We start from the raw sequence: 16,518 nt of genomic DNA on the forward strand, positions 1-16,518 counted from the left end.
AAATAACTTAGATTTTTCCATATCCACGGAGCCAGCTTGGCGCTATGTCATCGTGACACTATAAACATCTCGACCAATAAAAGTTCTCAACAGCTTAGTTGCGGAGGAGAGCACTTCAGGGAAGCAACACAAATCATATTGTTTACATCCGCATCCCTGCAAACAGATGCACTAATTTTCCCTGCTTGACTTCTTATTGCTGTTTTGAACACACTGTGGTTTAGTCTTAACAGCCCCAAACAGTTAACTTAAGATCACTACCAGCTGAAAAGCAGAGATATAGACAGAGTTTGAAGTGAGATTTATTCTATTAAAACACAATCAGTGTTTAAGTACTCAGCAGGAAATGACTTTTACAGTTTCACAGCAGATCTACACAAGATCTGCTGTATGCACATTGACCTACTTTAACTCTGACAGGTGATATCAAAGAAACAGCAGGAAGATGAGATCCTGCTAATCAAACATTTTAATCAATGCTGCAGCTCAGTTATTAAAATGTTTTTTGGGGTTTTTTTTGTAGATTAGACAAAAAATGATCAGTTCTTTGCTCCGGCCCAGCTCTTAAGCAGTGCTAAAATGGCAGGGGATGTGGGGTGCCAGAGTTTGTGGCGATGATAACACAAAGAACTGCTGCTATATAACTTTTGTCTCAGTTTCGCAATTGAACTGGTTTAGTGGAAAAAACCACATGGTGGTTTTAACATTGGTAACCACATACAAGCACTACTGCAAGTACCTTTTAAGAGACCATCTAGATTTTGCAGCAGTGTGTCTCAGTCATTAAACTGCCCCAGCAAAGCTTATAAAATGAACACTGGTGACATTAGCACATCTGTTTACAGTTTACCATCTCCCTGAACATTTCAACAGAAATTCTAAATACCTCCAACAGTTTCAAGTGATTTATTTTAGGTACTGTGATAACTTGTCTCTAAGGCTGTGGAAGAACCACTGCTACTGGTGGCACTAGTTTTCCTGGATGGCTGCCAGGTGTTTGCAGGTCGAAACATAACTGCCATAGTTCACTGAATTCAAGATGAAACAGTAGCAGCAAAGGACCACAAGCTCTAAGCTGTGGTAAAACAAACTTTTATACTGTCTCAATCTAGTGCTCATTAGAGTTTTTCCCACTGTATGAAACTAGTTGACTATTGCTACACAGAATAGTTTGGAAAATTATTTGGAAATATTTCCAATCCTAACCTACAGAATATCTGAGAATATAGCCAACCTACAAAACATAAAATAACTTGTTGCACTTTTGTTACTCTATAAATAACAGAATATACATTATATTAAATGCAGCACTTACTCATTATTCTGCAGAATAACCACAAGAAACCCAAACGTGGCCAGTGATTTTCTTCATTTTCACTCATGTATATACTGAAGTAAAATGTTTCAAACAAATTAAAAGTTGCTTTTTGTTTTCAATAAAGGAATAAAACATGATTTGAATATTTGTAAATACATGGACTAGAACTGCCCAATATACCAGATCGTAGAAGTTATTGTAGTATTAGTGCGTGTAACATCTATATAGCAAAACGTTGCTTAGAAACAATGTTTAGTAGCGTTATTATATTTCAATTGCCATGCATGGAAATTCTGCCTATCTGTAACGTGTAATATAGCTTGTTGGATAAATCTATTTTGGTTTCTAATATGAGTAAATTAAAAATAAAATCTTGGTCATGCTTTATTTTTAAATTTTTTTTATAACATAGCTTCCATTCACCAGGCATGTCACAACTTCTGTAACCAATCTGGTTGAGAAAAATACAAATGAAAAACTTAAAAACAAACAAAGCATTTCTAATAGAGCTGACTCACTTTATCAACAGCTGCCTCTGGATTGGTCTCTTCAATTCCCAGCTCTCTGCGCTGCTCCGCCCTCACCTCTGCATAGCTGCATAGCAGATTAAAAAAAAAGGATTTCTTTAGGGGGATGCGTAAATAAATCAACAAACAATAAAAAAGGTAGTTTTTATTTTAAAAAATGATATGAAAAAGATAATATATAAAGGATTTTGTACCTGACCACTGTGTGTGTGCAAACAATAAACTCAGGTCTGGAGTTCCACTGATGATAGGTGATGTAGTAGTGTGTCTGCAGCCAGATCCACTGTTGACCTTTAGTCAGGAAGCGATAATAACACGATTTCCCTTTTCCATACTGCATCACTGAGAAGGCGAGGGATAAAGACAGGCAAAACAAAAGATGTTACGAAAAAGGCAGCAATAGGAAAATCTTGAATGAAAGAGAAAGTGCAAAGCCTCACAGTGTTCGTGACATTTGGCGAGTGTCTCCAGGTCATCCACGTGGTAATAGTCATACCCTGATGTTCCTAGAACCTCAAAAGGCAGGTAGCCTATGATTGGTGGAGCTCTGAAGAGAGAAAAAATACACATCATAGGAATTAATGCGTAATTCAATATTTTTCAGAAAGTTTGCCATTAATATTTCCCCCTACTGTCCATGTTCACCATTTCCCCTTCCAGATATTATACAACTGAAGAATCAAGGAAAAAGATCTCCACCTGAAGTCCAGAGTAAAAGTAGCAGATCTTTGTGTTCACATGTCCATCTGTTTCTAAACCATTTTCAGGAGCGCAGTGCGTGTATGAAAATGGGTCAAGTCTGTTTTCATCTGTCTGCCAGGGCATATGTACTGTACATGTGTGTGACTTATGGTTAGAAAGCTTATGGTTAGAAAATAGGCAAAATCAGGTGTTAGTTTATTATTGTCATCTCTCTCCTTGAGCCAAATCTACTGGAGTGGTTTATTATGTCTCAGACTCAACAGGCCTTGACAGCAATCTTCGGTCTTAGGAGTAACTTAAAAATGGACCACAATGGTAAACATGCCTAAAATATAATCTATTGCATGGATGCAATGCTTGACTGCATATATCAATACAGTTTATTTTTTTCCAGAATGGCACTACATGCCATTTTTATATCCTCCCCCACTATATTGCCAAAAAACAAATAAATACAAGTTTTTATGTTGGTTATTTGTGCAAAACTTTGTGAAAAAAAATGTCAAAATTTTACTCTTGCATGCTGCAACTGTAGAGTAAAATAAAATACAATGAAATCTGTATTTCACGTAACAGCCGAGTACTAGATGGTTAAAGAAGTAGAAAAGGAGCAACAGTTCACCATTGATATCAGCAAGAATTCCCCAGACCAAATAGTATTCATTATTTTAAATTCCGGCAGCTGAGATAATAATAAGAACAGTTGATTGATAACGGTATAAACACTGAAACGAATCAGACAAAGCTTTTCCAGAAACGTGCATGACCAATCTCTATATGCCACCATGCTTGCTCACAAAGAAACCGCTTGCGATACACAAAGCTGTCATCTCAAAGCCAGATTATAAAGATGTTCTGCTCATGCCGTCTTCCCAAATTGTGTCATTAGTTACCTCTAATTAAGGAAAATTCTAAGATGAAGTAAAGAAACAGTGGAAAAGTAGTCAAGACGCAGGTTCTGCAGGTTGAGGCAGAACGGAAAGAGCCGTGATAGCACAACAGTTGTTACCAGACCAAAAACCAAAGCAGAAAAAGCAGAGGTCAGCAATCTGAACCTCTACTATGCCATCTGCAGCATGTTTTAAATTGAAAAATAGGTCAAGTTCTTTGCTAACTTGCAAACTTGGGCTGCAAACTCATTTTTAAGTTTAAACCAGTAAATTGGTGACAGAATGTCTGCAGAGCTCTGTCTGTCTTAATGCATGTTGATATCATCCAGGTAGGTTTTAAAATGCAAGAGAAAGTTGACTTTAAAGGATAGTTTAGATCTGGTTTATTGTTCCCAGGATTCAAATCTTGCTGATTATACTGACCAGCTAAAATATACTTGCAAAGAGTGATTAGAAACACCTTCTTTGTCTCACAAGGTATTACAGACATTAAATTTCACAAATCTTCCTGTGTGCTACTGGAAGATTTTATGTTAAATTCCTTCTTTGACCTAATTTCTGACAACGAAACTCCTCCTGAAAATATTTTGGAAAGGCAGAGGAGGAGAGGAATTCCCCACACAGAGTTACTACAGAGTGTGTTTACCTGTGGTCTAAAAAGAGGAATTTCCATTCTAGACTGTGCCTTGAGGTGAATTCTTCATTTGGTTCCTCGACTGTGCACATTTCCTACAACCACAAAAACAAACATGAGAATCTGACCAGAAGTATATTGTATGTAAGATGACAAAAGGCTCAACTGTGTACTCATCCTGACAATACCTTGATGAACTGAGGTTTGGCCAAGCGGACGGTGGCTACAAAGCACACCTGGTCGTCGAAGGCAGGTTGTAGTGACCGCTGTAATACTCCTGCCAGACCATTCCTCGTAATGTTTGGAACTGCAACAGAGAAAACTTTGTACTCTCCCATTAAATGAAAAAAAAATATTAATATCAGTTTATTGTTTTCACATTTTGTAAATTTTTGTGTTATAAACTAAGAAAAACTACTGCATACCTGTGAAATAGAGGTATACAAATGTTTTCACAAATAAGAAACTGAAAAACTTAATTTACAAGCCACATGTTTTTAAATGTTTTCAGTTAAAAGAAGCAAAATTTTTCTTACACTTACACAACTTATAGAATATAGTGAACTTATAGTGAACTTTGACATGACAAAATGTGGAAATGTTAAATAGCATGGAATAGCTACTGATAACATTGCTGTATGATTGAATACTTTATATTGGTCAAATTGTAAAAGAATGAGACTGTAAAGTAACAATATCATGAAACATTGCTAAAGCATCCAGTATCGTATTAACAATGAGCATGAGTACAGCAACATACCGTTATTGAGGGATTTGAAGTTGCCAATAAATTTCACATATTCATAAACCGGAGGCTCTTTGGGGTCAATTGCTCCTCGCAGCATGTGACAGCAGAACTCCAGATGATTCTTAGCTGAAGAGGAAGAGATAGACAAAAAGTTACTTAAATTACAAATTACATTTCTGTAGATTTGTTTACAATGTTTCAAAGTAGGAAAAACAGATGGCACTGAATCAGCATATTTCTAAAAATGAAAGTCTTCAGAGTAACTGTCAGAAGATAAACTGAATCCATACAAGTTATTTCCACATTTTAGAATAAATATTTTTGGAGACGTTATATTAAATTTCTGTTCAATAATCTTGCAGCATTTCAAGCTAAAGCACAAAAACAAAATAAATTTGACACTGACTCTTCATATAGTCACTGCTGAGGCTCTCCAGTTCAGTTGGGTGTGTAGACAGAACCTTATACACTTCGGAGTGTTCCCCAACAGGCAGAAAGTTTAACAAGTTCTGGTCCACCAAGTCCGCCTGGAAAATACAAAAATTCAGGCATAGAAATACAAAAACAAAAGAATGGTCAAACTCTTCACACTGCTACACAGAAGCTCTTAAAGCTTTTAATCTGAACCACAACAACAAACAAGCCCACAAAATGCATTACAGCATACACCATAATGCAACGAAAGACCAACACAAAACGAACAAACAGAAGTGGTAATACTTACTGGTAGGTGTTCTAGTAAAGAGGTGACGCTCTCAGAGACATAAAGGATGTTCCCATCAGTCATTATTGCTATAAAGAATCCATCCAAAGCCTGATCCAAAAGCAAAAATGACACTGTGAAATGCTCTGTTTACTAGCAAGGGAAAAGTGCAAATTATATTCTGAAATTAATGGCTGGTCTTCGCCAGTCAGAGAAGATGAAATAAAAAATTTACACAAAAACAGAAGCTTTTTTTTAATAAGCTAAAACATCAAGTGCAGATATAGGTCTGGTCAAAATGCCACATAGACTTAAAATTGGCATGAACACCTCATTAGTTTCTTTCTTTAACCCCTTAACTGACGGTATCCCATCCATGGGATAAATCTAGTTTGTCTGGATACTCTGCCTTTTTCGTCGCCAGTTAAGGGGTTAAATTATTTATCTAAACCGTTGATTTCCCCAGGATAAAATAACTATCATTTTTTTTAATGATGCCAGTTGTACAGGTTTTATATATTGCTCTTTTTCTAAACAACACAGACAAAATTATGCATGCAAATGTAAATATACAGGAAAAATATGACTCTAGAATAACATTATGCACTGGTCTCATTGGTTCACCGGCACAAATGTTAGGTGCACCTTAATTTTCAACCTCATTGCATTTAATATAACTTTATAGGTTCCCTTTTCTTCACAAAGAATCTGAAAATCATTCAGGAGGTGGTCCTAAAATGTTATAAAAAAAAGTGCATTTGACAAGATTTTGCCAAAATCTACAGAGTTCTGACATATAAAGCAACATTTTATCTAGTTTTGTGGTAAAGGTGCCAATTTGTGGCACTTTGTGCTTGCAGTATTGCAAACTAATTCTGTTTGAGATAAATAAATTGGAACAAAACTCTTTATATATAGTCAGAACATTAGTAATGTTCTTTGAGTCATTCAGACCTTAAATTTTCTATATCTTGTCTTCTCATCCACTCTGCAACCATTCTATTTATCTGACTAGCCTATACTAGTCATCTCAACTCTGATTGCAGAATACTAACGTACATGAACAGCTGGAGTACAGCCAATGTCCTTCGCTGGTTTAGAACACATTATTGGCCTAATTTGTGTTTTGTTGAAACTCAGCAATAGTTTCAGTGTCTCAACTGGTTGCAAAAGTGTAATCTATAATTTTTTTCAGGTGCACTATTAAGAAATGAGGCTGCATTGCCACCAATTTGGCCACTCCTCCAAATTCTTAAACTTCACCTCAAATCAACAGCTAGATTGTATAAACTTGGACCCAGATGAGCGTTCCAACAGAACAATGATCCAAAACATGCATCAAAAATGGTTTTGTAATGGATACAGCAGGATAACTTCTTTAAGTTTCTGAAAAGGCTGTCAACTGGAACTTTATCTGCTAACTACAATACGAAAACCCAACCACAGAAGAGTTGGTACTACACTGTTGTCACCCACAGCACAGGAATAGAGTTGAGAATGTGACATTTCTGACCTCCAACATGAGCTGTGTGAATTCTTCGTTGCTTAGAAAGGGGGGCTTCCAGTCCTGTCTGATCTCGCTCGACTCTGACTGGGCTGCAATCTCTGATGAAGGAAGAAGGATGGATGAGATTTAAGTAAATATATTTCAGGACTCTTGAAACTAAGAACAGATGGAGATGATGCGCTCACAGAAAAATGAAGGTCATATAAAACAAATTTTCTCAGAGACTAATCCAATGGCAAAACAGGACAATTAAGAACAAAAATTGTGTCAAAATATTTCTAAGTTGCAGAAAAAAAAATAAAAGCTTGGATTTGTAAAACTATTAGCCCAAATGCAGTTCTTGCACCTAATCTACAATCATGCACTAAAATAACACAATCCCAAATTTTAAGTCACCAACCATTTAGTGTATGGCAAGCAGTTACAGCAAATCAAATAATATTTTACAACTTCCATGTGCCATAAAAAGGGCAACAAAGCGACGTTTTTACAAAGTTCAGATCATGAAGGTAAACAACTCTGATAGTGGAGTGCATATCCAAGTGAATAATTAACCCCAAAAACAGAGTATGAAATCTCCACCCAGCAAGGAGTTCCACGTAAACACGGGAAGTGACGGGAGGAGGATGAAAACGCCTGACCTTTGTGTTTACACAGGAAGTCGATGCTTTTCTGCAGGATGGTGGACTTGTCCATCTTTCGGGTGTTGCCTGGCAACATGGTGCCAAGTTCTTTGATGAGGACATTGAACTGGTCTCTCCTTTTCTTCTCCGACTTGTTACGGGACACGCTGTAATCCAAAGCAGGTTGGTTAGACTTGATGAGATCAGAGCCTCCTTGGTGGAACTTTACCGAGGTATAAAGCTCACCGTTTCGCCTTGTCCTTCTCATCTTCTTCCATCAACCCATCAGTGAGGCTGCAATCATCCCTACAGGGTGTAAAAAAAATTGACTCTCAGCTTTCTCCTGGTTCTAATTGTGTATGTTTGTAGGCAGCTTTGAAGTATAAAAGTGTTGGTAATGTTAAGAGCTAAAAACGGATTCCTACTATGGATAGTACGTGTAAGTTTATTTGCAATCACAAACAAAGAGAAAAAAAGAAAAAGGACTGAGCAATGCTTGCCAGGAAGGTTAACAACATGACTAATAGGGTGTGTCTTGTCTGAGCTCCAAATATGAATGTTAAAATACTTTCATTTATAATCACAGACAATTCACGAACATCATACTTTACATTTAATTATGCAAAAATATGTTATCATTTACACAGAAATGAATGTGTGTATGCATGTGTCTTTGTCGGCATACCCTATGCTTGATGTCATGGTGGCTGCTGATCAGGGCTGTGGCTGTAGTAATTTGTTCTTTAGGCGTGAGGTAGGCATTTGGAAAAGCACCTGAAAATACCAGAGCAAAACACGATTGCTTTAAGCCTTCAAAATCAGATTCAGTGGATTCACAGCATAACTCATCACAAAAGAATCACACAACAAATTTGTCCCTTTTAATTTAACTAACATTAACTATAAACACTGCTGGCCACATTTATTTTAACCACTGCTAAAGATGCACTAAAGTTTTCAAATAAATTCCTCTGGCATTGCAGCATCGCATCATCACACTGAAGGAAATAAGTCAAATACAACATCTGAGTCTCATTTTAAGAGAAAAAAGACCATACAAAATTGGGTTATTGTGAGTCTGGTGATTTATCTTTGTCTTGATTTGACTATTTGTTTTGAGTCATTATCGTGTTGAAAGACCTAATGACGACCCATTTTGGGTTTACTCATTTTCATTTGAAATATCCTGCTATTTCAAGTAATTTAGTTCATTCACTGATGGGTTCCCAGGTCTTTTGGAAGAGCAAAAATCAGCCACAGCATCACATAGTTTCCACCTCAAACCTACATGGAGTTCTTGGTGATGAAAATATCAATCTTAGTCTCATCTGATCAAAGCTTAAAGTTACTATTAAAGTCCCAACAAACTCAATGTTTACATTTGTGATAGTAGAACAGAGAAAGCTTCCTGACATCAATCTTAACTATTTGACATGTTAATATTATCTAACTTCAAATTCAGTTTATGATCCTAAGACGATGGTCTTTGCATCAGTTCTTCAGCAGTGAGCTTTGGAGACTGTTACTACTCCACTCTCTGTGCAAGATGCCAAGATAAATATGGGTCTATGTCCGGGCTAGATGACAGTGTCCATAGGTCATGAGCCTTTGGGTCATGTCATGTAATTTTTTTACCCAAGAGAAAAAGAAAGATAGAATCTGGTTAATTAAAAAATTAAGTATTTTTTTATGTAGTTTTAAGCATTTTACAAGTAATGTGAATGATGTCAATACTAGCCCCATTATTGATTTTGTTCAAAATAATAATTTTGTCCTCTCAACTGAATAATTTTATTTTTCTAAATACGTCAGAGAAAAAATTATGCTACAGCGATAAAAGTTCAATTTCTTTTACACATTTTTAACCTGTGGTGCCAACAATTTTGGCCAGCACTGTAGAAAAATATTTATGAAGTTAATAAATAATGAAAGATGAACATTTCTATTCTAAGGAGGCATTTATTGTCTGAGCTAAATTTAGAAATATCTCAGCGATTTTATGTGTGATGATGTTTTAACAACCTGTGAACCAATTCATGAGTCACGATGAAATCTGGATCAAGACCAGCTGTGTCAGGTCAATTCAAGTCAAAGAAAACGCAAGCACCTGACAACAAAAGTGCTAGTTAAAATATCTTTTTAATGTCTGGGCACTGTTTCATTTTATTTAACAGTTATCTAGTACAAGTAATCTCCAAAGAGGGAGGATTTTGTAGGGAGAGCAGTAAAATATTTGATGTGTTTGTAAAAGAGCTATTTTACAGGCAATTAAACTTCAGAGAATTTAAGTAGTTCAGATTATAACAAATAATAATACAGTAATATAGATACACAGCTCTATATTACAACGTCACCACGTGGCAACAAACTCATTCAAGCACTGAATAGATGCACAGAGCAAATCAATGAATTGAAGAGTCATAACTTTCTCTATCTAAATGGAATCAAAACTGAAGTCATTCTTTTTGGACCTAAAGCGGAATGACAGAGTCAACTCACAGCTAGAAATTACTGATCAGGCCTGAAATCTGGGTTTAGCGATGGACTCTGACCTGAGCCTTCATAGTCACGTAAAGACAATGACAAAGTCGGTCTTCTATCACCTGAAGAACATTTTCAAGATTATAGAACTAATGTCACAGCAAAAGCTTGATGATACATTAAATTTACTCAGATCAAAACTCTTTTTTTTTATGCAACTCCATTATGTCTAAGTGTGTGAAGTTAGTCCTCACCCCGCCGCAGCTTTTGCACAATCTAAACGTCTTTTCTCACGGGCCACAGAATGGGTTGGGGACTGTCACTGACTCAAAGGTCAAAAGAGGCATTGAGGTCATTGGGGTCGAAAGAGGACAGCAAACCACAAGGAAGACAAACGGAGGTTGACCAAAACCTGCTGAAGAAACCAGAGCACAAGAAAGAGGGTCGTGAGGGTTTAGGCACAGAAGTTTTGAATGATTTTCCATTTTTACGTACACCTGCCCTGAGGACAGAGAGAGAGAGCAAGAAAAGTAATCATGACGAAATCAAAAAATCCAGGTAAAGTGAATCATTCAGACAAAACAAACCCAATTACTTTTTTGTAAAGTCCTTTTTAACTCAGCTAGTGTATTTTTTTGGTTTTAAAAGACCAATCACCACTAAAGAAGCTATATTTTTAAATAGATTATCTTAACATAATAAATTAATAAAAAGAAAGTGTTTATTTCTACATTAAAGATTCTGATTTCAGGAATGAATGATTTCTAATTTGTTGTAAAATCTTTTTAAGTTGGATACATCAATAAATAGTTGACATATCCAACGTCAGTTTAGGTTTAATGCCACATTGGCAACATTGACTAAATCAACAAAATAAGGCATAATAAAGACAAGAGATTATTAACAATTTAAATAAGATTACTTAAAGGACTATAACATAAAGCTTCAGAACTTGTATGTAATTGTATGCAATTAAAATATATTGTTATTATTACTACACCCATCATGCTATTTGTTTTCTTTTACAGATGCAGTTTGAGATCTGAGGCAGAGATTTGACATAAGATTAGCTCATTTTAAGGGCTCTGTTAATTGTCTGCTTCCTTATTACAAATATTGGCAACAAATTCAGTGACACAACATTTAAACTCGGATGTTTAAAAAGTTTCGGTTTCTCTAAAACATGTGAACTCATAGGATAATTAGTCTTTAAAAATTCCTGTGCTTGAAAGCGCAACAATTAAATAAAACCACAAACCTTCAAGAAACTTTTCATTTGCCAGCACTTATTGAGAATAGCTCTCAACTCACCTTCAGCTAGAATGTCCCTTGTAGACAAAACAGGCCTATTTAGATCCAAGTCTTCTTTGCAAGCTCCGACAAAACTTCTCACCACACCTGAGCTGGAACACAAAGAAAGCCCTGACTCATTCGCTGGCACTGGGTCCATTATGAATCACTCCTCAACACAAAGAAAAAATATAAACAGACAATAAAATCTACGACTATAATTCATGTCATGAATTAGGCAGCACACTTTCAGGAGATTATGTGCCAGATCAGAGCAGATGGCGAAGCTAAGGTGCGATGCCTTCATGTCTTGATGCTAAAAACTTGTTGGGACGTTGATAAACAATGACTTCACACCAAACTGTAACTCTAATTCAGCTGCTAATTTGGCAGTTGATCTAAATATCCATAAATCTATTAAATTGGAGTTTAGTAAATCATAAATTCTCAAATGTCTAAGAGGTCATGGTTATCTTGTTATAGCCCATAAAAACAGATCAAGTCAGTCAAAATAACTAAACGCTGCTGCTTGACACACTTCAAAGGTTTGAAGGATAAGACTCAATATTTGCTTGATCCTCTCTGCAAAATAATAAGCTAATTATTTTCAGCAGACAATTAAATCTAATTTATTTCTCCGCATGGCCTACATTCAAGAAATTTAATAATACCTATTGAAATATTAAGTTATGCCAACCTCCTTCTTAAAATTGCACGCCAGATATTTCCTGTAAAAAAAAACAAAATCAACCCTACTCAGTTCAAAGTTTATCAGTATTATTGGTTTATCAGTTTATTGGTCAGTATTTTATATTTATTTTGTTATCTTGTTGAAAGGTGTTATTTAAATCAAAATCTAATCTACCTTAATAAAAAACAGATTTCTTGTTTGTTTTCACCAGATTCTTCCTTCAAATGTGTTTTTGGTAAGTAAGGCTGCAGCAAAACATCTGAGCCTTTGTAAAAACACAACATGAATTTCATTAAACTACATGGAATTTTACATGGAAGCTTATAGCATGCTTTAGAATATATGTCTAGTTTGTCCACATTATTGAGAACTAATGAATAGTTGATGCTCTTTTAGACATAGGCAAGTAATCTACATGAAGGCTTACTGATATTTTAAAGAGTTACTAGCTTTTTTATTGGGAAAGTTTATTCCAGCTGCATTGCAGCTCAGCTGGCTGAAAAATGTTCCAGCACTATTCTCCTTCATTACAACTATGGCAAAACTGAGATGCTTGGAAATATTTCCCATATTGGAAAAAAAAAAGCTGCACATTACCCATTACTTTGTACTGAGCATTCGCCACCCATCCCTACTATTCAGGTAACTTTGTTTAAAAAAAAAACTATAGTTCTCAAACTACAAACATCAGATCTATTACTGGCTACCTGAGGAGACAGACCAAGTAATACCCAAATATCAGCTTGTGTTATTCTAGCAGAACAGAGAAAAGTACAACAGTATGCAAAACAAGTACCTGAATGCAACAACAACATGGAGAGGTTGCTAATAAATTATTAATCATCTTATTACACATTTTTACTTGGGTTAATGAGTCAAACTAACAATAAATAAATATAATACATACTATTTATAGCAATAAATATAAATATGGCACAGTATTTTTCCACAATATGAATAACTGTGGCTTTTCTGTTTTACAAAAAAGTAATTGGATGATGAATAGTTTCTGTAAATATTGTGAAACCTTGGTAGTAGTTTACTACAACCACTGCTAAAACTGCTGCTAGTACCTAGAGGAATCTTATTGTATCTTTCCTCTGCTAATGGCAAAGCCGAGTCTTATTGTGGAAGTTTTGGTCTGACAAAATTGTTATTTTGAAATACATATTGCACATTTTTGGAAAATACTTAGTGGTCACTAATTTGTACCCAAATTTTATACACATTACCATCTCATCCCTTCTTGCTTCTATGTCACACCTGTAAGCAAACTACTTTTTCCAATTAAAGCATCACATATGATTTGATTTGATTTTATTAAGAATTTTCAAGAATCATAAAGATAATATGCTCAAATCTCACAAATTATCTGACTATCAGAATTCTCTGATTCTGAAAACTTTGTATTACTATATACTTTGATCTAGTTCTTAGAACCAGCTGATTATTTATAAGACAAATTACAACTCTTTATCAAATCAAATTAAATGTACAATCTGATAGTGAATATTATTATTTGGAGTCATATAATACCTGGTGTGCATGAAACTACACCAGCAGACTGTACAATTAGAATGTTCCCTTTCACCATTTGATGCCTTCCCTGTTCATATTAATTCACGTCTAATTTTTTCTGAGAACAAAATTATTAAGACTAATGCAGGATATTTTGTACTGAGCGTTCGTCAATTTATACCCGCCACAGGGAATCTTTTGTACCCACTTTGACAAAGAATTGAAGTAATTTTTAATATTTTAACTATGTTTAAAGTAACTAAAGCAGTTATATAACTAAAAAACCTAACAGAACACATTTCAAAAAAGTCAACTGACCCAAAACCAAAGTAAATCAGACTAAATTGTCATCCAACTTTTCACCACAACACAAAACAAAGTCGCTCATCATGGTTTTAGTACATGGTACAATATGCTTTGTTTAATGCTTTGTTTACAAATACAAAATGATCCTAGGAAGGGATGAAATGATAATCTTGAAGTACAAATTGTCAAAGAAGCGCAATGACCCAGATCTTTTCAGTGCTAAAAAATGACTAAATGTCCAAAACTGCAAAGGTAGGCGCATGACTATAGTCTCTTGTGATGTCTTTGAACCAAACCGACCTTGCATTTTTAAATATTTGCTTTTTGTAAATTTTGCAGTGAAATCCATCCTTCACTACCGTGCTATGTTTTTATTCTAAGTGTACAACTGTTAGTATATCAGAATAAAAAAATGGCACACCACTGGATAGCGTCTTTAAACTGTCTGGAGAACCACTGTCTAACTATTTCAAAACCTCTGCTCTTATTGACTCCAGGCATAAAGGTCACATTAATTGTAAGAAGCCCAGAACATATTATCTTCCTCATTACTTTGCATTCATAGCTCTTTGATGAGTCTGTTCGAGCTGTAATTGATGGTCAGTAGGTGAAGCGTTATTACGTGCTAAGAAACACAGCACCATTACTAATGAATAAACTCTGACATTAGCAACATGGCCGCAGCAGTGCTGCTGAACAAGAAGAAGTAGTATTTTACATACCTTTAAATGCCACAGGTGTTGTTGTTATACAACCATAAGAGAACAACCAATACAGCTAGCTTGGAGGCTAACTAAGCTGGCTACCGAAAACTGCCCATTTAACTCAAGAGATTTAATGCTCTTACTGTCCCCGTTTTCTCCCGCTACACTCGCAAATGGTAACGCGATTCACATTGATCAAATAAACATCCCCAAAAAAATTTATTAAAAAAAAATCAGTCCCTATCATTGGAAGCTGGCGCCGCGCCTGGAGCTGTCACGCAACAACTGACATTGAAGACGAAATAATCTTCAAAATATCGCCGCTGTGCCACTAACTGCGCGAGAGAGTGCGTCTGAACAACCGCACGAGGCAGCGTCCTCGGACAAGCCGACAAAAACAGAAACACCAGCCGGTGAGAAACAGCCTAAACCAGCGACGGCAGAAATGGTTTTCGCGGCAGATGTATGTACAAAACACACACGCATACATATATAGTCAATGGGCGCGCGCACACACGTACACACACACACACACTCTCTCTCTCTCTCTCTCTCTCTCTCTCTCTAAGGAGGAGCCGCGCACGCGCACGCCCACTCGCTCACACAGATACTGGCAGATCAGAATGTGGGTCACTGGGCCTCTACTCTCCCTCGAGCGTGCGGAAACAGTCCCGAAGCCTGCTCTGCAGTCCGACCGCTTCCGCACGCCGAAAAAAAACAACACACCGTACACAAACAACTGAGCTGTTTCTCAACAAAAGCTTTTGTGTGTGCAGTAAAAAAAATAAATCTTTACCTTCACGAATTACCTAGCAGCCAGTCTCCTTGTTTTGCTTACTTGAGCGTCACGTCGAGGCGGTGGGGGCCAGGAGGACTGAGAGGACTTCGGGCTGGGGAGAAAAACAGGAGGCCTACTTCATATTACGACGTACAGTCATGCGCAATAGAGACAGTAGGGCGCACTATTTTGCAAGTACAGTAGCAGAAACGGAGGGAAACTGCTGAGTGATCTCCGGAGGAGAAATGACTCCGCGTTTTTATGGCCTTTTCAACCTGGCTGCTCCACTCTGAGTCCATTGGGGGTTTTTATGAGTACAATGTGGCAACTCAACACTTTCATTTGCGTTTGACTGGACAAGGAGTGAATTATGAAGTTTCTCTAAAATATTAAGTTGCCTACAGATTTTCGTAATAAATTACTTAAAATTGTTTAAGTGAGTTATTAAAACTGATTTGACACTTCTCAAAATGTATTAAGCGCATAAATTGACTGAATGTGATACATAACTAGGTTGAAACAGATCACCATAGGGATGGCCCGGTCCAGATAGCAGGGCTTTTCTCTTTTTATCAACATCCAATCATCGGCGCTAGACTATATGACGCTATGTCTATATCTAATTTCGAGGCCCCCCTTATTTAATAATGTGCAAGTAAAACTGGAAATAAACTAGATACAGAAAAATTGAGGCACCCAAAAGAACTCTGATTATTTGCTTTAAATGATGTCACCAGAGATTTAGATAGCCTTTATCTAGATTAGATAATGTTTTCCAACAAAACATTAATTTAAAAGATACTGTCCAGAAATATCTGCCTGGTAGTTGTAATGGAATATTGCTGTCTGTTTAATTATTCATATTATGTTTTCTCTAAATTACAATTTATCTTTCCAACAATTTTCTTACATTGATCACACCACATAGTATACACGGAGCGTCTTCCCACCCATTGACTGGACATGCAAACAAGCAATATGAAATTCATTTGGAGTTAACAGATATATAACGTTTTATTTATTTATCTTGCCTGCCTTCTGCAATGGCAAAGACCCTTGGGTGGAGATCCATATTACCTATTTCGTAAATTTCCACTG

General features: G+C 36.2%; 1 protein-coding gene across 5 annotated transcripts in view; it reads right to left on the minus strand.

The window, feature by feature from the left end:
- LOC102219340 (circadian locomoter output cycles protein kaput-like) overlaps nt 1-15,557 on the minus strand; it is a 22,873-nt gene extending 7,316 nt beyond the window's left edge. For 2 of the 5 annotated variants that reach the window (XM_023333985.1, XM_023333980.1), the window contains exons 1-15: nt 15,439-15,557; nt 11,445-11,536; nt 10,388-10,548; nt 8,338-8,426; nt 7,899-7,958; nt 7,671-7,819; nt 7,036-7,127; nt 5,544-5,633; nt 5,226-5,346; nt 4,832-4,945; nt 4,260-4,378; nt 4,084-4,166; nt 2,286-2,392; nt 2,040-2,187; nt 1,837-1,912 (exon numbers count right to left, since the gene is read on the minus strand). In XM_023333985.1, coding sequence (XP_023189753.1) covers nt 1,837-1,912; nt 2,040-2,187; nt 2,286-2,392; nt 4,084-4,166; nt 4,260-4,378; nt 4,832-4,945; nt 5,226-5,346; nt 5,544-5,633; nt 7,036-7,127; nt 7,671-7,819; nt 7,899-7,958; nt 8,338-8,354 — 1,176 coding nt within the window. In that variant the 5' untranslated portion in view covers nt 8,355-8,426; nt 10,388-10,548; nt 11,445-11,536; nt 15,439-15,557. Of the gene's footprint in view, nt 1-1,836; nt 1,913-2,039; nt 2,188-2,285; nt 2,393-4,083; nt 4,167-4,259; nt 4,379-4,831; nt 4,946-5,225; nt 5,347-5,543; nt 5,634-7,035; nt 7,128-7,670; nt 7,820-7,898; nt 7,959-8,337; nt 8,427-10,387; nt 10,549-11,444; nt 11,537-14,660; nt 15,100-15,438 lie in introns of those variants that run through there. The other 3 variants (XM_023333983.1, XM_023333981.1, XM_023333984.1) reach the window with 3 other exon arrangements.
- Nucleotides 15,558-16,518: the final 961 nt, after the last annotated feature.

The sequence above is a fragment of the Xiphophorus maculatus genome, chromosome 5 (genome assembly GCF_002775205.1).
Source record: "Xiphophorus maculatus strain JP 163 A chromosome 5, X_maculatus-5.0-male, whole genome shotgun sequence".
In the NCBI taxonomy this organism is placed as follows: domain Eukaryota; kingdom Metazoa; phylum Chordata; class Actinopteri; order Cyprinodontiformes; family Poeciliidae; genus Xiphophorus; species Xiphophorus maculatus.